Genomic DNA, 24,313 nt, shown 5'->3' with positions numbered 1-24,313 from the left:
ATATGCCTAGTAGCCTAGGCCTACTATGTCTGTTTTTGTGTCATCTTTGAAGATAGATAGACAGTGCATTTACTATCTATCTATCTATCTATCTATCTATCTATCTATCTATCTATCTATCTATCTACTATCTATCTACCTATCTACCTACCTACAGTTGAAGTCGGAAGTTTACATACACCTAGGTTGGAGTCATTGAAACTCGTTTTTCAACCACTCCACAAATTTCTTGTTAACAAACTATAGTTTTGGCAAGTCAGTTAGGACATCTAGTTTGTGGATGACACAAGTCATTTTTCCAACAACTGTTTACAGACAGATGATTTAATTTATAATTCACTCTATCACAGTACCAGTGGGTCAGAAGTTTACATATACGAAGTTGACTGTGCCTTTAAACAGCTTGGAAAATTCCTGAAAATTATGTCATGGCTTTAGAAGCTTCTGTTAGGCTAATTGACATCATTTAAGTCAATTGGAGGTGTGCCTGTGGATGGATGTATTTCAAAGCCTACCTTCAAACTCAGTGTCTCATTGGAAAATCATGGGAAAATCAATAGAAATCAGCCAAGACCTCAGAAAACAAATGTAGACCTCCACAAGTCTGCTTCATCATTGGGAGCAATTTCCAAACTCCAAAAGGTACCATGTTCATCTGTACAAACAATAGTATGCAAGTACAAACACCATGGGACCACGCAGCCGTCATACCGCTCAGGAAGGAGACACGTTCTGTCTCCTAGAGATGAACGTACTTTGGTGTGAAAAGCGCAAATCAATCCCTATATCCACAGTAAAACGAGTCCTATATCGACATAACCTGAAAGGCCACTCAGCAATGAAGAAGCCACTGCTCCAAAACCACCATAAAAAAGCCAGACTAAGGTTTGCAACTGCACATGGGGACAAAGATCTTACTTTTTGGAGAAATAGCCTCTGATCTGATGAAACAAAAATAGGACTGTTTGGCTATAATGACCGTCGTTATGTTTGGAGGAAAAAGGGCGATGCTTGAAAGCCGAAGAACACCATCCCAACTGTGAATCACGGGGGTGGCAGCATCATGTTGTGGGGGTTCTTTGCTGCAGGAGGTTCTGGTGTACTTCACAAAATAGATGGCATTATGAGGATGGAAAATGATGTGGATATATTGAAGCAACATCTCCAGACATTAGTCAGGAAGTTAAAGCTTGGTCGCAAATGGGTCTTCCAAATGGACAATGACCCCAAGCATACTTCCAAAATTGTGGCAAAATGGCTTAAGGACAACAAGGTCAAGGTATTGGAGTGGCCATCACAAAGCCCTGACCTCAATCCTATAGAAAAGATGTGGGCAGAAGGAATGGGCCAAAATTCACCCAACTTATTGTGGGAAGCTTGTGGAACGTTACCCGAAACGTTTGACCCAAGTTAAACAATTTAAAGGCAATGCTAACAAATACTAATTGAGTGTATGTACACTTTTGACCCACTGGGAATGTGATGAAAGAAATAAAAGCTGAGATAAATAATTTCTCTCTCTACTATTATTCTGACATTTCACATTATTAAAATAAAGTGGTGATCCTAACTGATGTAAAACAGGGAATTTTTACTAGGATTAAATGTCAGGAATTGTGAAAAACAGAGTTTAAATGTATTTGGTTAAGGTGTATGTAAACTTCTGACTTCCACTGTATCTACCTACAATGCATTCGGAAAGTATTCAGACCCATTGACTTTTTTCACATTTTGTTACGTTACAGCCTTATTCTAAAATTGATCAAATTCAATGTGTTCCTCATCAATACCCCATAATGACAAAGCTAAACCGTTTTTTAGACATTTTAGCTCATTTATGACATTTTTTAACTGAACTTATTTACATAAGTATTCAGACCCTTTGCTATGAGACTTGAAATTGAGCTTAGGTGAGTCCTGTTTCCATTGATCATCCTTAAGATGTTTCTACAACTTGATTGGAGTCCCCTGTGGTTGGACGTGATTTGGAAAGGCACACACCTGTCTACATAAGGTCCAGTTGACAGTGCATGTCAGAGCAAAAAACAAGTGATGAGGTCGAAGGAATTGTCCGTAGAGGTCCGAGACAGGATTGTGTCGAGGCACAGATCTGGAGAAAGGTACCAAAAAATTGTTGCAGAATTGAAGGTCTTCCATCAGTCTTAAATGGAAGAAGTTTGGAACCATCAAGACTCTTCCTAGAGCTGGCCGCCCGGCCAAACGGGGGAGAAAGGCCTTGGTCAGGGAGATGACCAAGAGCCTGATGGTCACTCTAGATTTCCTCTGTGGTGATGGGGGTACCTTCCAGAAGGACAACTACCTCTGCAGCACTCCACCAATCAAGCCTTTATAGTAGATTGGTCAGACTGAAGCCACTCCTCAGTTAAAGGCACATGACAGCCCGCTTGGAGTTTGCCAAAAGGCACCTAAAGGACTTTCAGACCATGAGAAACAAGATTCTCCGGTCTGATGAAACAAAGAATGAACTCTTTGGCCTGAATGCCAACCATCATGTTTGGAAGAAACCTGGCACAATCCCTACGGTGAAGCATGGTGGTGGCAGCATCATGCTGTGGGGATGTTTTTCAGCGGCAGGGTCTGGGCTGCTAGTCAGGAAAAATTAGCAACAATTTCTAAAAACCTGGTTTGCTTTGTCATGGGATATTATGTATACATTGATGCATGGAAAAAAACAATGTAATCAATTTTAGAATCAAGCTGCTACGTCTGATTTACATTGGAGGGTTAGGGGGTTGGTTGTCATTATCAACTCCTTTATAATACATCCCAAGCTCTTTTGTGCTTTTTTGGTTGTTGTGCTTTTAGCTTCCTTCATTGCCTCTCTTTCACAAATATAATTTATGTCACACACCCACACACATGCATGTGCAAACACATGCATACACACACACACATTTACTTAAAATGTCATATGGTATTCTCACGGTATAAAAAGCTTTATTTTATTAGGAATAAAGAAAGAAAGGCTTTGTTATATTTCTAATACTCTGTATCCTATATAGCTTAATTTCCTGTTATAAAAGGAATGAGCTAGTAGCGAACAACAAACCACATACTGTGACATCCAACACCATGATGGGGCTGAGTGTGTTTGATGGCTTATAATTCCATGTTGGAATAAGATCAAACAGTACTATTGCCGCATTTTTCAAGTTTTTCAAGCAAATGTCTTTTAAGGGAGTATGCGAGCACACTTGTTCGGTTCGACCGAGGCATGCTGACACCTTAAAACCTCACTAGGCTAGGGGGGCGGTATTTTCACATCCGGATGAAAAGTGTGCCCAAAGTAAACTGCTTGCTACTCAGGCCCAGAAGCTAGGATATGCATATTATTAGTAGATTTGGATAGAAAACACTATGATGTTTCTAAAACTGTTTGAATTATGTCTGTGAGTATAACATAACTTATTTGGCAGGCGAAATCCAGAGGACAAACTATTCAGGAAAAAAACAACATTTGAGGTCACTCTCTTTTCAATGGGGTTTCTATGTGGATCTAAATTTCTAAGGCAGTTGCTTGCTGTTCCTATCGCTTCCACTGGATGTCAACAGTCTTTAGAAATTGGTTGATGTTTTTCATTTGAGAAATGAAGAAGTAGTGTTGTTCAGAACGAGGATTGAGTCTAGTGTACTGTTGTGGTTGGGGCACACATCCTGAAAGCTCACTACACACTGTTTTTATCCGCTATTGAACGCAGTTTATCCCGTCTCAAATTTGATTGATTATTTACGTAAATAAATACCTAAAGTTGTATTGGGAAAGTTGTTTGAAATGTTTGGACAAAGATTACAGGAAATGTATTAGATATTTTGTAGGCAAGATTGCGCGAGTTGGAACTGGTGTTTTTTTGGATCAAACGGGCCAAATAAATGGACATTTTGGAGATATAACGATGGAATTAATCGAACAAAAGGACCATCTATGATGTTTGTGAGGCATTTTGGAGTGCGAACAGAATAAGCTCTTCAACAGTACGGCATGAATTATATCGTTATTTCTGAGTTTTGTGTCACGCCTGGCGGGATGAAATATGATTTTCTGTGTTTGTTTGATGGTGTGCTGTCCTCAGATAACCACATGGTTTGCTTTCGCCATAAAGCCTTTTTGAAATCTGACACCATGGCTGGATTAACAAGACAGTAAGCTTTATTTTGACATATTGCATGTGTATTTTCAAGAATGTTAAATATTTACAATTCTGTAGTTTGAATTTGGCGCCCTGCACTTTCACTGGATGTTGGACAGGTGGGACGGTAGCGTCCCATCTAGCCTAGAGAGGTACTGGTGTTGAGAAATACACACAAGTAAAAAATAAGTGTGACAATCAACCCCGGTCTCCCCTTTATCAACCCAGTTATGGGAGATGAATTGGATCAGTATAACATCAATCTGACCCGTTGATTTGCATTGAAAATGTGACATTCGGTTCGCGCCCAGGCTCTGTCGTAACCGGCTGCGACCGGGAGGTCCGTGGGGCGACGCACAATTGGCCTAGCGTCGTCCTGGTTAGGGAGGGTTTGGTCAGTAGGGATATCCTTGTCTCATCGCGCACCAGTGACTCCTGTGGCGGGCCAGGCGCAGTGCATGCTAATTAAGGTTGCCAGGTGCACAGTGTTTCCTCCGACACATTGGTGCGGCTGGCTTCCGGGTTGGATGCGCGCTGTGTGAAGAAGCAGTGCGGCTTGGTTGGGTTGTGTATCGGAGGACGCATGACTTTCAACCTTCGTCTCTCCCGAGCCCGTACAGGAGTTGTAGTGATGAGACAAGATAGTAGCTACTAACAATTGGATATCATGAAATTGGGGAGAATTTTTTTTTTTTGTAATTTTTTTTTAAAGAAAAAAAAAAAAGGAAAATGTGACATTCTCCATCCCACCATCATTTTGTACCTACCTGGACTGCAACAAGAGAGATTATAATTATAACTGGTCCCTGTGTCCCCATGATGGCTCTAAATGATCACTCACCCTATCACCACTTGGAGAGAAGAAGGAGGAGGGAGTGGTAGAGGGAGATGGAGGAAGGAGATAGAGAGAGACTTGTCTTCCTCTGCCAGGCAGGCAGCAACCATGGTCGTCGTCTCCCACTGAAGACTGCTAGAGAGAACCCTAAGTGAAGTCTGACTGAGCCGCTGGACGCTCATCATTAGGTTGCATGAAAGGCTGTTTGTGTCCTTCATTAGCCATAGAGAGGGATAGAGAGAGAGCCGACACCTATGATCCACACTGGCGCTCATTAATACCAAGGATGCAAATGAGGCATGGCTAAAGCACCAGTGTCCGACCCAGTATAGACGACCCAGGGCGTAAATTACCCAGATGGGCATCAGGTCAGAGACAAACACACATGGGGGAAAAGATTATAAGCAGTTGTTTCTTCAGTCAGAACTAAATAATCACAATGTAGCTTCTCATCCATGGATGGAAGGAAGTCATTATATGTTAGTCGTGCATAAAGAGACATCACATGTAGGAAGTACTGTAGATCCCCAGTGAAGAAATGTACCCTGAAGAGGAGATTATTAACCAATAGACAGACATTTCCTGAGGGTGATTGTATTTTCCGATGACTAGGACTTGCTCTTTTCAAAGTCCTGTCTTCACCTTAAACACGAGCCATCATTATTCAGGCATTATCAAATGATTCCAAGCTCATTGATTTGTAACACCATTAGAGGGATTTTAAGTGTCAAGAACATTGAATTTCTTCATTCATTATCATTAATATTAAAGAATGCAGAAAAGACCGGAACACTCACACCTAGCAAACATTCTCTGTGTGGTGTTTTGGGAAATACTTTCTGAAGCTTTGAAGCTGCATCATCATAACCCTCAGGATGTCTATTCATATAGGGACACAGGCTATGGAAGATACATGTAAGAGAAAACGTTTATTTTGTAAAAAAAAAAAATGTAATGCCATGTTTCAGCATATACCCAAACACATTGTATTCCTCTGTATTTATCTGTATATGTTTGTCTGAGTCTGCATGTCTAGTTGCCTGTTTCAGCTCATAATTCACCTTTTAGGTAGCAAAACATGAGCAAAGATTTTGAATAAATATTCAAAATAAAATGGAATATTAATAATAAACTGTATTGGAAGAAGCTGTTTCCTAGCAACATAAAATTGTGTGTGTGCGTGTGCGTGTGTGCATGTGTGCATGTGTGTGCGTGTGTGTGAGAGAGAGATAGAAAAAGGTAGGAGGGAGACTGAGAGGGAGAGAGAAAGAGTGACTGACTCACACAGACCCCTATAATTTGTGATTGTGGGTTTTTCTTAATCATACAAATCTTCAAAGAGAATCCAGACATCAGAAAATACACTTACAAAGGTTAAAAGCGAAAGGTGCCGCTGGTACACTGAACACTGAGTTTTGGATACATAGTGTTAAATGTTGATAGACTCAAATAACCTATTTAATCACCATATGACTCATGATGTAACCAACCTGTTAACAAAGCAGACAAGCTTGGCATGCCTTCATGCTGCTTCACAAAAATGTCAGGCTAGCTGTCAGAGATGAAAGTACCTGTTTAATGGGGCTGACACATTACAAGACTACCATTTTCCAACGTAAATAAAATATCTGTACCTTGAATTCTGTCACTGTATTGACGGAATGTTTTTCATGCTCATTAATTACATTTCTACAGAAATGAGGTATTTTAGCTCTTTGGGGATCCTGTCAAGCTTCCATTGTAAATACAGACAGACATCCTCATTCCTCTGTCATCCTCGTCCCGCACTAAACGTACCCTGGCCACAAATAATCAGGGATGTTCCCACCCACTGCCTCCTGCTCCCTGGAGACATTGTCTCAGACAGGGCGTGGAATGCAATGCATGGGGAGATCAGTGGGAGCTGTGTCGGCTGCCACCAGACTGCCGCCGCCAGACTGCCACGCACCCGCTGTGATGTGACAGGCAGCGCTAATAAAGGTGCGTGACTGAGAGGGGGCCATGTGGACAGCTCCTCTGTCCTCTCTCTGCATAATGAGACAGGGGGTCTGGGCTAGGAGACGGGAGGGGGGGGGGGGGGGGGCAGTGAGGGGGGTTGAGGTATCAGGCCTGTATTGTTGCTCCTGGTGCTCTGCCACACAACTCATTCCAGAACACTCCTCTAGTCTGGGAAGGGAAGAAAAAAGGGAAGGGGGGGTATTCCCAAGGTGTTCAGCTGTGCCAGTGAATCCCTCTGCCACGAATGTGCCTCCATCACCATGGCGACTGGGGCTATGAAATTAGCAAGTGGCAGGAGTCCAGGAGTTCACCAGCTCAGAGAGAGGAAAAATTGAATGTATTTTGTATCTTTCCTGGGTTAGAATAACGTTCTATGGCAGACATGGTAGAGTGGCTTTGAATCTTTGTTGAGCTTCATATTTTTGCTATTACTCAAGGGAGCACAGCAACTCCCAAGGACCTTAAGTGTAGTGCAGTGAGATGATTCTTATTGAATGATTCACCGCTGAGATGGGTTGCTTTCTCACCTTCTATCCACTGTCTGTTTATACTGGCCTTAGGCTACCAATAATTCCCAGACACACACGTTATTTAAGTGATAATGCCAGAGAAGCTGTTATTTGGAGGATATATTGGCAAGGGTGTTGTTAGGCCCGAGACTAAGTCGGAGGCTGGCAAACAGTGCCAATATATCCTCCAACCACCGGCTTTGAGGGCATTATCACTTTTATACAAATCAAATAATTTACATTTACATTACATTTAAGTCATTTAGCAGACGCTCTTATCCAGAGCGACTTACAAATTGGTGCATTCACCTTATGACATCCAGTGGAACAGCCACTTTACAATAGTGCATCTAAATATTTTAAGGCGGGGGGGGGGTGAGAAGGATTACTTTATCCTATCCTAGGTATTCCTTAAAGAGGTGGGGTTTCAGGTGTCTCCAGAAGGTGGTGATTGACTCCGCTGTCCTGGCGTCGTGAGGGAGTTTGTTCCACCATTGGGGAGCCAGAGCAGCGAACAGTTTTGACTGGGCTGAGCGGGAACTGTACTTCCTCAGTGGTAGGGAGGTGAGCAGGCCAGAGGTGGATGAACGCAGTGCCCTTATTTGGGTGTAGGGCCTGATCAGAGCCTGGAGGTACTGAGGTGCCGTTCCCCTCACAGCTCCGTAAGCAAGCACCATGGTCTTGTAGCGGATACGAGCTTCAACTGGAAGCCAGTGGAGAGAGCGGAGGAGCGGGGTGACGTGATAATAATGACATATTTTAATTCAAAACTTTATTTTGATTAATTTATTCATACTATTTCATCCTTCCACAGGATATCGTCCCGAAACAAATCTAGGGTTGCTACCCAAGCCGGCTGGTCGTTCGTTCTATTGGCTTGGTTGCCAGGGATGCGACCCAGTCATTCAGTCTTTTTGTTCTGTATCTATGGACCAGTCGTTCGTTCTAAATGTTCCATTGTCATACTGGCTGGAAGAGTTCTTATCCCTTGCTTGCTAGCTGGCCAACGACAACTAACTTACAGTCACGTCAAACAGTACAGACAGAATAACAATAGCAATTTGTTGATACTGTTTTCTAGTGACATTTAACAATGAGCTAATGAGGCACGATTTCGCTGGCATAGAAAATGTGCTCTCTCATTAGGACCCTGTTGTTTAGAGAAGCTAGCCAACAACACAGATAACATAGTAACTTGAAACTGAAGCTGGAAAGACTGCAAACTAGCTGCACTTAATTTAGTTTGACCTTTTTTCAATTTACATTTCTTTGTATATATCCATAAAAAAGGATGCCAGCTGATTCATGATTTAGACTGGCTGAGAAACGCTGCCTGCCTCTCTCTCTCGTCCCGACTCCCAACCCCTACCTACACGTTCATTACTATGGGACAGTTGGAGATCGAATTTGAACATTGAAACAATGTTGCAAATGTTGGAGAGACAGACAGTAAAGTTTAAACAAATCTTAGTAAAGTTGAAACAAATCTAAATGTTAGTCTAAAAGAAATGTGAGATAATGTCTAGATGCTTTTTATAGTGGAGATTAAGTGTATAACTTCCTTGCCTGGGATGATGAGACAGTGGATTGTGCAGTCAGATGGAACAGAATAAATAGGCATCTTAACGTCATAGATTTAGCCAGTGGTAATTTTTGGAATAGACACCGTCTGGAATGCACTTTTAACCAATCAGCATTGAGGATTAGACCCACCCGTTGCATAATAACAGACAATTCCCCTCAGATTTGTTGCTGCAGGAAGGAATGTCTGTCTAGTCTAGTGAAAGACATGGGCTACTGAATCATATATAATGTAACAGTTTGTTCATGATAGTCTATTATATGTGTTGCTGGTTGTGATTGACAGCTCAGCATTAGGTCTCCTTTAGTCTTTTGCTAAATGGAAACCAAGCATAATAAAGCTAATCCACATTTACTAAGGACGATAGAAGCATCTGTGAGTAACAGTGTTTACTGAGGAGTTAAGAAAGCATTTCTCTATATAGACCCTTTAGGACAGTTTTGTTTCTATAATCTTAACAGAAAATTCACAGAATGTGTCAAATGAGAATTGAATTGACCGTGTTATCTCTCTGTATGTTTTACAGGCTGTCTGAGGGGAATGGAGAGTTCTTTGTGCGTATGAATGGCATCCTTCAGAAACAAGAGAATCTGCTGCGTGCTGCCCAGGCTGAGGTAAACCCTAAACCTCCTTATGTTTATTTAAAGGGGTAGTGCATTCTAAAATGCGATTTACTTGTAAAAAAAAAATATTTCCATTCTATGAGGTTGAAATAACAGTCTGAAATTGTGAAAAGTATGATAATGCCCTTTTTAGTGTTGGAGCTTTAAAAAACGAACTAACAAAAACAAAAAACTAACTAACTAAAAAAAAAACGACTGGAATTTTAGCCTGTTCAGATGGGATGGAGTTTTTGGCCCACAGCATGACATCACAATCTGATCTGATTATTCTGACCAATGACCAGTAATCTTTTATTTGTACATGTATCCTCTTACTTTGAAGGGGTAGGCTCTAGAGTCTAGACGATCCTATCTGCCAATCAGGGCTGTGCATATAAACATATTTACATTTGTAACAACACACCAACACAATCAGACTGAGCAATGATAAAAAGTACATTTTCATGAACTAACCACACGCAGGGATTTTTTTTAGACATACAGTGATGATTTAAAAAATTAAATAAAAAAGACTGCATGTGGGCTTTAAGTAGGAAGATCCTTGAAATGAAAATATATTTTTTAAAGAGACTATAGAGGAAAGGTCTTGGGTAGTATACACATACTTTGCTCTCACCGGTCCCCTCTGCTATGTAACGGGGGTCAATGTGCTGCCAACAGCTTAGCTTCCTCCACTGTCCAACTGCCCCACACTGGGCTCGAACCAGCGCCCCTCTGCTTCGCAACGCACGTGACTGCCCTCCTTAACAATGTTCCAATGGGTTGAACTAGCCAAAAGGTACCGACTGGATCCCTCGGTCTGGTACATTTCAAGCTATTTGTGGAGCTAGCTTACGGTACGTTCATAACTCTGTGTTACACAGTGGACTGAGGGGACAGACGGACAAGGTTGAGAAGGCCACTCAAAAGGCTGGAGGCTCAGCTGTCAGAAGAAGCTGCTCTCCATGGCTCTCTACCCCCTCACTTCCCACACAAGAGGAAAGAGACTGGGACTGAATGGGGCGCTATTAAGATGTTTATCTGAGAACACTTGTTTTCCAGCCTCTTCAGGTTTTAAAGTGGTGAAAAGGGAACAAAAAGAAAATCAATGATGCAGTCATTGCCTCTGTCTGATTGTGTGCCGCAATTGAAAACGAAAGTGTTTGGTTGGCGATACCAGCTCATTGTGACTTAACCTCACAACCCTTTCCAAGCCTTATTGAAGCAGTCATGGTGATGGAGCCTGCTTAAGGTTTCAAGTTATCTCTCTCTGTGTCTCCGCAGTGCGAAGGGGAAGGTAACACAGCCGCACCACCAGCAGAGCACGTAGACCAGGCCTTCGTTCCAGAGAGGTCCAGCAGGAGAGAGGTGAGTAGCCTGGGCTCCCTAGGGGTAGAACATTCAGCTCTAGCGATGGAGGGGTATTTGACTTGTTATTGGCCTTTATTGGCCTATCTCATATCTAGCTCCCCAACTAGAATCTAGTGTCCTGAACCCAGTTTGCCTCCATCCTCACACGGCTGTAGCTAGCTACACTGTTGCGTAAAACTCACACATTGTTAGGTACAGTAAGGTCACATCATTCTATTGACAGAGAATTGTTTCCCAGCTCTCATTTAGCAGTGACCCTGCTTTAAGAAAGAAAAAGGGTAGTTAAGGCATTCACTGAGGTTGTTTTCTTCCAGCTGGACCTCCTGTATGAAGAGGCCGTTTACACGGTAGTCAACAGGGTGGGCGTGCCCTCGCCAGAGTACATCACCAATGAAGGCGACATCTTCAGTTATCTGCTGAAGGTTCACACACTCTTTTGATCAGCGAAACACGTTTAGTGAACAGCCCACCTGGCCAAACTCTCTCACACACACGGCAGAGACCAACAAACACTTGCTCTCATACACAAGAACACACACACACACTTATGAACGCACCCTAGTGTGCTGTAATTTACACTTCAAATACTGACTAATAAAATAGACAAGACCAGAAAGAGCCAAGTAAGCTGAAATAATTACTGTCCCAGAAAACAACAGCAGAAATCAGATTGTCTCGTCATGTGACTCCTGTTGTAAACCCCTCCTCTAATCTCTGTCCTCACCAACTGATCCTAGAGGTTCAGTCCGGCGGTAGAGAGCCATGTTTGCTTTGAGACATCTGTAGGAGACTGAGCAGATGTGCTTTGGCTTAGAGCTGATTAAACATCAAAGCCCAGGCCCACTGAGTATTGATGTTCAGCTGTAATATTACATCCATTCAGACTCTGTCACTCCAAAGCTGCATCCTTGCTTCCTCTGTCGCTCTCTGCTTGAGGTGGTGGACCAGGGCACATGTCCCCATGCTTTGAAGTGACCCCTGGTTCTCTTTGGCCTTTTGAAGATAGTGAGATTGAACCTGTACAGCCATCGTGGATCGGGTTTATGAGGACGCAAATCATTGGCAAGGGATGTAATGCGTATCACCATTGTATTATTGTTTCAAATAGTTGAATAGTTAAGCTTTGATTTATAAACGTACAGGTCAAAATGCAGGCAGGAGTATAGTTGGATGTGTGTTGCAAATATGCTCACAGACCTATGAGGCTCTCTTGCAAAGAGCACCCTTTTCCACTGTCGACCCTCTCCTAGGTATTTGATATGGGTCAGGAGGAACATGACATCATTCTGCAGAGAGTCCAAGAATCCAAGGTGAGATGCTTTGTTCCACTTCCCATCTTGTCAATTTCCATCTCCTGTCTCCTCTCCTGTCACTTCCTGTATCTCCCATCCGCAGACACACGCCATGTAAGCTGTATGAAAAAGATAGCACCGCAGAGTTGTCACTGTGAGGATCTTCAAGTCTGTACCATTTAATGTGCCTTTCTTTTGTGTTTAGCTATACACTGAGTTTACAAAACTGCTCTTTCCATGACACACTGACCAGGTGAATCCAGTTGAAAGCTATGATCCCTATTGATATCACTTGTTAAATTCAATTCAATCAGTGTAGATGAAGGGGAGGAGACCGGTTAAAGAAGGATTTTGAAGCCTTGAGACAATTGAGAACTGAATTGTGTGTGTGTGCCATTCAGAGGGTGAATGGGCAAGACAAAATATTTAAGTGCTTTTGAATGGGGCATGGTAGTAGGTGCCAGGTGCACCGGTTTGTGTCAATAACTGAAACGCTGCTGTGTTTTTCACGCTCAACAGTTTGCCATGTGTATCAAGACATCCAGCCAACTTGACACAACTGTGGCAATCATTGGAGTCAACATGGGCAAGCATCCATGTGGAACGCTTTCGACACCTTGTAGAGTGCATGCCCCGATGAATTGAGGCTGTTCTGAGGTCAAAATGGGGGTGGGAACTCAATATTAGGAAGTTGTTCCTAATGTTTGGTATACTCCGTGTACAGCACGTTGCATTCACAAGGTTAAAGTCAAATTCATGGAAAGCACTAACAGCCCTATGTATCCGGAGAGACTGAGCTGATGGAGTGTATTGATATGCCATAGTGAGGCTCACTGTGCACCAGGAGACATAATGATCTGTGAAAGCCCACTTTGTATGATGCCCTTGACTACCAGCAACCTTTCAAATGTCAGTTTGAAAGAGATGCTGGGCTCTTCTGCAAGACTCCTTGAAAGGTTGTGGGCAGAGGAGAACATATTGTGCCATTTAAATGTTCCATTCTACAAGGATCTCTGTTTCTCGCCGGCGCAGCAGTGTCTTTCCACCTTAGTGACACACAAAGCCCTGGCATTATACACCAGACAAAGAAAACACACATGGATTATTCTCTCTTGACAGACTCACGTCTCACACTGCAGTGATAGCTGCCATTTTGTTTAACACTGATGAAAGTGTATTTTTGCGAGTTAAAGAATCCAAATAACAATAAAGTTCCCCGATGAGCTGTTGTTGTTCAAGGCCCCGGTTTTGGAATGCAGCGTGCTTATGGATCGCTTCAGCGAGATGTCTCACTAATGCATGACTCTTCGCCTGTGTACTGCTGTTACTTTGTGCACTTTGTTTTGCAGAGAGCCAGTTTCACCATGAGGGTGTCTGTCATGAAAGGGAAGAATCTAATGGCGAAGGATGCAAATGGTGAGGGGTGTTTGTGTTCGTTTTCTGCTATCGATGGGAAGCACCATTCGTTTTCTGCTATCGATGGGAAGCACCATTCGTTTTCTGTGCGTGGATATGAAATGTCATCATGTCCATTTGCCAACTCCAACTCCCCATTGACAAGGAATTCAATTGTTTATTATTGAAATACGATTAGAACATTTTCTGATCAACTATATTGAGTGAGCCACATTGTTCTTTTTGTCTGGAAGAAAAATAAAAACTTCTCATGATACAGTGGTTCAACCAAGACACTACAACCATCATCACATCACTGTCCACTTTAGATAACACTGGACCACTTTGTCTAAAAGTACCCTGGCTGCTATTACTAGCAGACCAATTGCTTTTGATTCCTGAACCTCAATAAGGTACATCACCGTCATTCTAACAGTATAATCTCAGTGTGTCTCTATATTAGTTTAACCCTTATTGTGCCTGGGTAGGGTACAGCGACCCCTATTGCATGCTGGGAATCCTCTTGGGCCAGAGCCCTCGGGAGACAGAGGATAAGAAGGAGAGGAAGTTCAGCTTCAGGAAGAGGAAGGAGAAGCTGGAGAAGAGGTCCAGTACCAAGGAGGTTCTAGCAGCCACGTGCATCCAGGTGACTGAGGTCAAGCCAGAGACTCTCAACCCAGTCTGGAATGAGCACTTTGTTTTGTAAGTATAGTACTGACGGTACGCCGATTCTGGAAGTTGTTGGCGGAACGCTTGACATTTGTATGTGTCTCAGAGCCTAACGGTAACAATGTTTGTTTACACAATGTTAAATTATGATCTTTTTTTTTCTTCCAACAGTGACATTGATGATGTCCATGGTGATCTACTGCATATGGACATATGGTAAGATTAAACACAGTATGGGCCTTTCCACTTTCAGTCCAGATTCCTGAAAACGGAATCTGCATGCTAATGCTATCCAACTGTCCTACTAACCTTTGCTCTTCTTTTCAGGGACCACGACGATGACGTCTCTGTCGCAGAGGCCTGCAAAAAACTGAATGAAGTCAGTGGACTTAGAGGAATGGGCAGGTAGAACAGGCTTCTGTTTGCTAATGATAAAGTCGGTGAAATAGGCCCTTTAAAATAGTGAATGGAGGTCTTGACTGTCAGGTCATTGAGACGCAGTGCTGGTTGATTGCTCTGTGTTATATTTCATGTGTTCATCAGTACCTTATCCCACCAGGTATTTTAAGCAGATTGTATTCATCAGTACCTTATCCCACCAGGTATTTTAAGCATATTGTATTCATCAGTACCTTATCCCACCAGGTATTTTAAGCATATTGTATTCATCAGTACCTTATCCCACCAGGTATTTTAAGCAGATTGTATTCATCAGTACCTTATCCCACCAGGTATTTTAAGCATATTGTATTCATCAGTACCTTATCCCACCAGGTATTTTAAGCAGATTGTATTCATCAGTACCTTATCCCACCAGGTATTTTAAGCATATTGTATTCATCAGCACCTTATCCCACCAGGTATTTTAAGCATATTGTATTCATCAGTACCTTATCCCACCAGGTATTTTAAGCATATTGTATTCATCAGTACCTTATCCCACCAGGTATTTTAGTCAGATTGTATTCATCAGTACCTTATCCCACCAGGTATTTTAAGCATATTGTATTCATCAGTACCTTATCCCACCAGGTATTTTAAGCATATTGTATTCATCAGTACCTTATCCCACCAGGTATTTTAATCAGATTGTATTCATCAGTACCTTATCCCACCAGGTATTTTAATCAGATTGTATTCATCAGTACCTTATCCCACCAGGTATTTTAATCAGATTGTATTCATCAGTACCTTATCCCACCAGGTATTTTAATCAGATTGTATTCATCAGTACCTTATCCCATCAGGTATTTTAATCAGATTGTATTCATCAGTACCTTATCCCACCAGGTATTTTAATCAGATTGTATTCATCAGTACCTTATCCCACCAGGTATTTTAAGCATATTGTATTCATCAGTACCTTATCCCACCAGGTATTTTAAGCAGATTGCCAAATCGGTGCGGTCCAATGGGACGTCGTCATCGGGATCATCTGAAGACAATGCTGATGACTTCCTGGGCTGCATCAACATTCCACTGAATGTAATTCTTTAAATTACAGTGTTTTCACTTCCCAACTGCTGTCTACTGGTAATGTTTCTTCTTTTATTTTTTTTATTTTACCTTTATTTAACCAGGCAAGTCAGTTAAAAACAAATTCTTATTTTCAATGACGGCCTAGGAACAGTAGGTTAACTGCCTGTTCAGGGGCAGAACGACAGATTTGTACCTTGTCAGCTCAGGGGTTTGAACTTGCAACCTTCTGGTTACTAGTCCACTGGTCTAACCACTAGGCTACCCTGCCCAACACTCTAACCACTAGGCTACCCTGCCCAACACTCTAACCACTAGGCTACCCTGCACAACACTCTAACCACTAGGCTACCCTGCCCAACACTCTAACCACTAGGCTACCCTGCACAACACTCTAACCACTAGGCTACCCTGCACAACACTCTAACCACTAGGCTACTTGATGCAGTTTATTCTAATGTTTGTATCTATTAGCTGTTATAAGTGTTAACTAACATTTATTCATTATACTCCACCAAACTTGGTTCTTGGCTCACTGTCTATCAGAGACACCTGTGATTAATTTACTGTAAATCCAACAAAAATTGTGTGAAGTTTCGGTCTTCACCTTCATCAGACCGGAACGTCACTTGGTTTTAATGGATTTAGAGTAAATGATAGTTTTATAATGGAGAGAGTGTCGCACCTCTACATCTAAAGAGGCTATTATTTAAGGCAGCACCTCTGTTCCAGTTGTTTGAGCACAAAACCCTTTTTTCCTGGCTTAGTGTCTAGCCCATGGGCAGGCCCTCGGATCAATATTAAAAAAATCTATATATATATATATTTATTTAGGAACTCAGTCGGGGCCTCAACTTACTGTTGAGAGTTAGAATTGTAGAATAGAAAAAGTGCAATTTCGAACTTTGGCAGTTGTTCTCTTGTTATGTCAGTCACTGATAGTCAGTCAATTAGCTAATTTCAGCAAAAAAAGTAGATTGCTAAGTTAGCTTAGCAGCCAGCTGTCTAAACTTTTTTATCAGTCTCACTCAGATATCATATTAAAAACTGCTAACATTTCTCTCCACCACATGGAAGAATGTGCAGAATTGCAAAACAGGATGTGGGTATGCAGACCAGCCAGCAACTTCAACCCCTCATGATGAATTCAGACTTTTTGTGGTCCCCACCCTCATCAAAGTTGCCCATCCCTGGTCTAGCCTGTTTGTTGTTCGCCTGTAGGAGATTCCTGTGATGGGATATGACAAGTGGTTTAAGCTGGAGCCCCGATCCAGTGCCTCCAAGGTCCAGGGAGAATGTCACCTGATTCTGAGGCTCTTCACTACCCAGGTAGCTACTACACTCTCTCTGCTCCACAGTACCTGTGTATTCTACCCAATTCACTTGATCATTCCACTTTGTTCCCCAGAGAGACACTACACTGAGTAAGAGGGAATCGAAAGAAGCCATTCATAAGAAGATGCTGAGTCAGATTCTGGAGTACGAGCATGCTCATATTCAGGTGAAACTCTACTATACAGTGCATTCTATTATCAAGTAAAATGACAGAAATGGCTATGGATGGTTTCCTTATGCTATCCATGTAAATCATCTGTTTTTTCTCTCCAGAAAGAGCCTTATAACTGGAATGGGCAGGTGAGTCCTCCAGCATGGACTGTACTGTCTCATCATGCTGTGCAAACTGACCTCTCACCCCTGCAACAGGCCATCATGTGAGTAGCTACAATAGTAACCCTTCAATGTAGACCATATGCCAAAGGTATTGCGGTGGTCCAAATGAGAAAATCAAAGTTATGCCAAGTCAAGCTGGTGGAGCTTGTGCCAATGAAGTACCGCGTTTTTAAATATGAGTTGCACCTTTTCCTTCCTAGTCCTTTTAGGTCTGAAACCATTCATCTCAGCTGAGAGGTGAGGGTCATGTTAAGTACAGTAGATGTATAGTAGTATGTATTGCTCTGGTCTGCAGTCGCTGGCAGTGCTATAGCAGCCACCACCGGTCCCAGAGGATGTGCTACACTCTGCTGCTGAGGCTCCTGAGGACCATCGATGCAGAGTGGGATCCCCAAGCTGTGCAGGGAGACCTGGTAGGCCTACTGTCTCCTCACAGCTCCCCTCTGGCTCACAATCAACTTTCATCTGGCATTAGGACACGTCATTAACTCACCACTCAACATCCATCATCCTATGACCTAGGGGTCTGTTATTCAATCAAAACCTGTTTTTTTTCCCGGTGCGGTAGTTTTTCTGGAAACTAGACTGAAGCCCAGAATTCTGTCTGAATCTGCTGTTATTGGCTAGATCGATCATTGTGAGGTTGAGTGATGTGATGATGATGTAGTTCCTGTGTTCAGGAGCGGCAGCTGTCGGACAGCTTCAGGCTGTACACGGACCACTGTCTGTGTCTGATGAAGAGCATGCGCCAGGTGTTCCCCTGCACCAGTCCAGCCGCCGTCACACGCTGCGAGCTCATGCTGAGGTAAACTCATACCACAGAGGCTGGTGAGGGGAGGAAGGCTCATAGTAATGGCTGGAATGGAATGGAAAACCTGTTTCATGTGTTTGATACCATTCCGTTCCAGCTATTACTATGAGCATGTGCTTCCCAATTAAGGTGCCACCAGCCACCTGTGACTCCCACCAACCCCTCTCTCTCTCTCGCCAAATCACCGCATCAAACACTCGCCAGCGCTGTCATATCAGACCAAACACTCAACCAAGTCACTAAAATTAAACCACAGATGGAGTACCTAGAACAGTCAAGCCAATAGGAGGGCAGGGTGACTAAATCATAAGCCTATTGGGAGGGTTTTCTACTTGAATGGTGATGACTGTGGCAATAAAAGCAGGCTCATGTTGCTATACTCTTTCTCTGTGAGCAGCCCCATGGGGCACTGTACTTCTGTGTCGCACAGACCAGATGAATGGAGATCCTGCAGGGCCTTTTCCAATAAGATTTCAAAGTCTGCCCAGTGATTGACACTCCTACAGAGATCTCTGTGTATTGTGGACACAAACACACAAAAAAACATGTACTCAAACACATACGAATCATTCTTGCTGTCAGTCACCTTAATTTAAAAAGGCTGACAGAAATGACAGGCTAGGCCAGTCAGGATTGTCTGTTCCAGCAATCATTTAGATTACCTACAAATCACCTTGCATTGTGCCTTTTGTCTTTTACTCAGTAATGAGTTGTTGGGCTACAATAACAGGCCCATGTTTCCCTTTGTGTGTGTGACTCAGGGGTGTAGGACACATGCAGACCATGCCGGCCTTCAAGACTGCGTGCCCCCTTCGAAATGAACTGCATTTGGAAATTGCCACTGTTGTCAAGGTACAACATAAATATATTTGGAAGAGCTGTTAGTGTTAGCACTGTTGACTAATTCGAATGACTGCAATTTTTGATTTCAACAGAAAGGTACTGTGGAGTGGTACGAGAGCACAATTTCACAATTCAAACCAGAGGACGGGGTAAGTCGACACCATAAGAATTGATAACACACAAAGGCATACAAATAAAGAGAGTCGCACATTCCATATATAATCTCCCAGTCATTTATTGGGTCACACATGGATGGGCCTGTCGGGGTTGTGTGTGAGCTGTAGTGTGTCCACTCTATAGGCTCTAGAGGAGCAGCTGAGGAGACTGGTCCAGGTGGTGGATGCAGTGTGTGCAGATGTACAGAGGGGACAGAACGTCTACAACAAGCTCTTCTACAGGTACACAAACAGTCCCTGCAGTTTATTGTGTTAATCAAGGAGGGTGACAGGGCGAACTTGACTTTTAAGTAGAATCCTGTTGATTATGTCAAATAGCAAATGAATCCTGTTCTTTGTTTTGTCTTTTTAAACCCCCCAGTGCGGTGAAAGTGGATTTCTTCAGCATCGTGTATAGACAGTTGGAGAAACTGGTGAGAATTCCTTTGAAACCAAAAGGAATAGAACCTGCCAACATCTTTATCCACACATGATATTTACCCATAGATATATATTATTTTTACCTTTATTAAACTAGGCAAGTCAGTTAAGAATAAATTCTTATTTACAATGATAGCCTAGGAACAGTGGGTTAACTGCCTTGTTCAGGGGCAGGACAACAGATTTTTTACCTTGGCAGCTCGGGGATTCGATCTAGGAAACTTTCGGTTACTGGCCCAACGCTCTAACCACTAGGCTTACCTGCTTCCCTGATACATGATGAAAAACAGTATACTGATGCATATAGTGTTCCTGTATGTTCAGTATGCATGTATCCTCACTGTTGACCCTTGACCTCTGAGATGGGGTGACTGACCCGTGTGCTCCCCCAGGTCGCGGACGACGTGAGCGTTGCCATGGAGAAGGTGTGTGGCACTCTGGAGCAGGAGAGCTCCAGGTTAACTCAGACCATGGGAGAGACTCTGTTAGAGCTCTACATGTCTCTGAAAATACTCAAACGCTTCAGAGAGTTCCTCCCTCTCAGGTGAGTTTGTGAACACCCTGCCACCCGGTCAGACTGGTGGATGGTGGATGTTCAGCTTGGTTGCATTGAACTTTTAGAAAACAGAAAGATTGATTAGATGTTGTTATTGCTTGGGGATTTGATCTTTCAGTGAACTTCTCCATATGCTTGAACATACAATAGATTAGCTAAATGTCAGGTGGTTAATGAGTATTTCTCTCTCAGGGACGCAAAGATGATGGCCTTGACTGGCTATCACAGCTGGTTCAAGACATCTATCCACAAGTGGCTGCAGATAGTCCATGACAAGTCTTGTGACAGGATCCGCAGAGCAGTAGACATGGATCAGGTGAGAAGGCGTTTTATGGAAGTGTCTATAAAGATTGCTTTTCCATGAAAAGAGAAACAATGGAACATACAGCAATCAGGATATCCATTTCACTTCTACAGCAGAACCCATTGATGATCTGTAACCCACCATGATGTTTCTATCTAATGTACTCGGAATATGAGTTAGTGTCTGTGTACTGTACCTGTGTGTCAGTGTATTTCTAATACAGTACATGTTTATGACTTTCTATAAGTTGTTGTTCATAGAATGTGTGTGTGTGTGTGTGTGTGTGTGTGTGTGTGTGTGTGTGTGTGTGTGTGTGTGTGTGTGTGTGTGTGTGTGTGTGTGTGTGTGTGTGTGTGTGTGTGTGTGTGTGTGTGTGTGTGTGTGTGTGTGTGTACTGAACAGCTGGAGCCAGTACAGCAGGCCAAACACAGCTCCTCTGCGGTGGATGTGACAGCGTGTTTCAGCCAGGTGCGGGAGTTCTGGAAACAGCTGTCCTGGCCAGACTCTGCAGGGGCCTTCATCTTTGTCACCCGCCTGACTGACGTGAGTGCCACCGCCACACACACACAAACACACACACCCATGCACACACACACATAGGTGCACGCTTTCACACACGCTTACACATCCAGAGACAGTGTAAAAAGCTCTACAGGTGACAAGTCACAATCACAAACAACCAAAGCAGAAAAAATGAATACTAATTGAGGAATTCACTCTTGATGATGATGATGATGATGATGAGTGAGATGTTGTCTGTGTTGCAGAATTTCTGCAGCGAGGCCGTGTGTTACTCAGAGATGATAAAGCGCAAGATTGAGAGGAGCCAGCAGGGTCGAGACATCAAGAGCCTGACGGTGCAGGTAACGCCTGTGGGAAGGCAGGAAGGAAGGGGGGCTTCAGGATGACGTGGGAAGTAAATGTCAGCGGGTGTTCTTTCCCTGGCAACACAAAGAACTCAGTGGGTTGTCCGTAGTGTAAAATGTTTGGTCTACTTCAGTGGAAGCTGCTTAGAGGAGAACGGATCATAGTAATGGCTGGAATAGAGTAAATGGAATGTTATCATTAACATGGTTTTCATGGGTTTGATACCATTCCATTCACTCCATTCTGTCCATTATTATGAGCCCTCAGCAGCCTCCATTGGTCTACTTACCGTCGTGCCTCTTTTTTTTAGCCCTGCCTCTTTTTCGTCCTTTGTTTCCTTCAACCATTCCTCCACCTTTCCTCTGGCTTTCTCTTCTTCCCTCTGCTAATGTACTTCCTGGGTCTTGGTGTGGGCTAGCTGTGCATCGCCCTGAACAACACAGAGCATGTGCGTGTGTTCCTGGGACACCTGCCTCGGGACCTGGACTGGCAGGGCGTGGAGCAAGCCATGGAGGAGTCTTGCGGGGCGGAGGGGAAGGAGCAGGTCAACAAGGCCCTGAACGGACAGCTCTACAACGTGGATGCGGACCTACAGAGGGAGGCCAAGCGCCTCATCACCCACCTCACAGACAAGGTCCCTCCATCTCATTGAACTGTCCTCTCTGTCGGTCATACTTTGCAACCACTCATCAAATCAAATTGTATTTGTCACATGCGCCGAATACAACAGGTGTAGTAGACCTTACAGTTAAATGCTTACGTACGAGCCCCTAACCAACAGTGCAGTTTTAAAAAATATGAATAAGAATAAGAAATAAATTAACAAGTAATTAAAGAGCAGCAGTAAAATAACAAAAGGTCCAGAATGTGTCAAAGTTATCTATAAAAGTGATTCCAGCAGAGATACAGTAGTCTTTTAGCCAGATGTGTAATGCCAGCAGTCTGCTGAAATTATTGGCCCTTTTTTGGAGTCTTATAATACTAAAATCAGTTCTTTAAAATCCATTTTCAAATGTTCCGTTTTAGCCCTCCTTATGTCGTTTGACCCCACATGGACAACGACAGTGTCAGCTGACCACCTGACAAGGTTCAGTCAAGACACTTGCCAGTTGGTCAGCGCATGCTCTTAGTACACATCCTGGCAATCCATCTGGCCCTGCGGCCTTGTGAATGTTGACACAGGCAAGGGACACAGTCATGCACATCAATATCAGTTTCCATGAGAACGGGTTACATAAATGATACAGACCTTGGTTCAAATAGTATTTGTTTTCTTGTTTTTTGGGGCGTTTGATGGTGCTTGTTTGGAGTGCAAGACGGTCGGGGGTTTCACATTTGGGACTATTCCATTGCTCCCATGTGTCCGGCAACCTTAATCCATCACAGCTAAAGTATTTTGAAGAAAACAAATACTATGTGAACCCAGGTCTGGTTACATAATACTGTATGATATGGCATACTCAAATTGGGTCTTGCCTGGTAAGCATTGTCACAATGCCTTGAACAGAGAGGTAAGCCAGTGCATTGTGATATTGTGTGTTTTGTCTAGATGCTTTCAGAGCTGAAGAGGTACCTCCAACACATCAGCCTGTCCCCTGACTCCATCAACAACGATGATGTAAGACTGAACAGTACATTGTGTTCTGCTTCTGTCATGGAGCAGCAACCTCTCTGCTTTCTTTCTTTGTCCTTTCTGGGTTGGAAGACATTTCGTCAATAGGCTTCCCCCTAAGATGGGACACTGTTCTGTGACATTGTTCTGTTTCAGGCCGTGTCCCCCCTCATGAAGTACTTACGTGACACTTTAGTCATCCTCAGCGAGTCTCTGGTGAAGGAGAATCTGGCTAGGTAATTACCTGCAGTGTCACGTCTTTATCTAGATGAGCATCTTAGACATGCACACAATAACGATACCCCTCTGACACATTATGCTGTAGTACTGGTCATTATCTAGCCATTATGATCACTTGACATACAGCGGATTGTTGTCTAACTGTGTTCTCCTGTCTTCTGCACAGAGTTCTCCTCGGCATGTGGGAGCTGCTCCTCAGAATGATCCTAGACACGGTGGCGGAGAACATGGGAGTCCAGGTGGAGTTCTACAACCGCTTCCAGTACACCGTGGAGGTCAGTGGTCTCTCTCTCTCTCTCTGTTGACCCCAGAGACAGGGAGAATCACAGTAGGGGCCTATTTCCCCTTCTTCCTCATCTTCCTCCTTTTCACCATCATCAGCTACTGTATCCTTGTTAATTACTTGTGTGGTATAATTTCCATACCACTGATATTCATCAGGTCTCTTGGCTGCTCAGTCCCTGCTGAGGAGAGTCCCCACCAGAATGGCAATGTGACAGTTCCTGTATTCTAATGGAGCATAGAGCTGGCAAGGGACACACGACAGATTTGGATGAAACGTCGTGAAAATGCAAAGCTGCGTGGGTAGAACATGTGGTGTGTTCCATGGTGATCTCCTTCTCCTCCTGGGGGGATTCACGCTGTCAGCGAGGATACATACCGGTCTGCTAATATCCTCTGACATATGCTCCAACCAAAGGCGTTACTTATAGTTACCACCGCTAATTAGCTAGTCATGCCAGTCGAACAGAGCGGAGTATCAGAACATGTAACATGTAACCTGAAAACTGAAACCTTTCCTGCCACTATGCCCCTTTCAGGCCCTGGTGCAGTTCTTCTGTGCTGATGGAGAGGGACTTGTCATAGAAGATCTGAAGAACCATGTCGACTACAAGGTGAGAGGGTTTATGTACCATTTAGCTACTTAATGCCTGA

At 43.3% G+C, this 24,313-nt stretch overlaps 1 protein-coding gene across 3 annotated transcripts in view; it reads left to right on the top strand.

Annotated features, from left to right (window-relative positions):
• LOC123998558 (BAI1-associated protein 3-like) overlaps positions 1–24,313 on the top strand; it is a 48,717-nt gene that overhangs the window by 11,232 nt on the left and 13,172 nt on the right. Inside the window, exons 3-29 of one of the 3 annotated variants that reach the window (XR_006832285.1) lie at positions 9,599–9,686; positions 10,959–11,042; positions 11,360–11,467; positions 12,296–12,355; positions 13,687–13,753; positions 14,221–14,434; positions 14,573–14,617; positions 14,729–14,806; positions 15,778–15,886; positions 17,099–17,206; positions 17,286–17,378; positions 17,486–17,589; positions 17,844–17,961; positions 18,229–18,353; positions 19,121–19,211; positions 19,295–19,351; positions 19,503–19,600; positions 19,740–19,791; positions 20,191–20,342; positions 20,547–20,670; positions 21,061–21,201; positions 21,426–21,521; positions 21,944–22,159; positions 23,075–23,143; positions 23,294–23,373; positions 23,544–23,652; positions 23,819–24,273. Coding sequence is in view for 1 of the 3 variants with exons in the window: in XM_046303518.1 (XP_046159474.1) it covers positions 9,599–9,686; positions 10,959–11,042; positions 11,360–11,467; positions 12,296–12,355; positions 13,687–13,753; positions 14,221–14,434; positions 14,573–14,617; positions 14,729–14,806; positions 15,778–15,886; positions 17,099–17,206; positions 17,286–17,378; positions 17,486–17,589; positions 17,844–17,961; positions 18,229–18,353; positions 19,121–19,211; positions 19,295–19,351; positions 19,503–19,600; positions 19,740–19,791; positions 20,191–20,342; positions 20,547–20,670; positions 21,061–21,201; positions 21,426–21,521; positions 21,944–22,159; positions 23,075–23,143; positions 23,294–23,373; positions 23,544–23,652; positions 24,199–24,273 (2,761 nt within the window). In the remaining 2 variants the exon portion in view is untranslated. Of the gene's footprint in view, positions 1–9,598; positions 9,687–10,958; positions 11,043–11,359; positions 11,468–12,295; positions 12,356–13,686; positions 13,754–14,220; positions 14,435–14,572; positions 14,618–14,728; positions 14,807–15,777; positions 15,887–17,098; positions 17,207–17,285; positions 17,379–17,485; positions 17,590–17,843; positions 17,962–18,228; positions 18,354–19,120; positions 19,212–19,294; positions 19,352–19,502; positions 19,601–19,739; positions 19,792–20,190; positions 20,343–20,546; positions 20,671–21,060; positions 21,202–21,425; positions 21,522–21,943; positions 22,160–23,074; positions 23,144–23,293; positions 23,374–23,543; positions 24,274–24,313 lie in introns of all 3 variants that reach the window. The other 2 variants (XR_006832284.1, XM_046303518.1) reach the window with 2 other exon arrangements.

This window comes from Oncorhynchus gorbuscha, linkage group LG16 (genome assembly GCF_021184085.1).
Source record: "Oncorhynchus gorbuscha isolate QuinsamMale2020 ecotype Even-year linkage group LG16, OgorEven_v1.0, whole genome shotgun sequence".
Lineage (NCBI taxonomy): Eukaryota > Metazoa > Chordata > Actinopteri > Salmoniformes > Salmonidae > Oncorhynchus > Oncorhynchus gorbuscha.
Note: the sequence above shows the minus strand (reverse complement) of the source record. Positions and strands in the feature narration are given on the sequence as shown.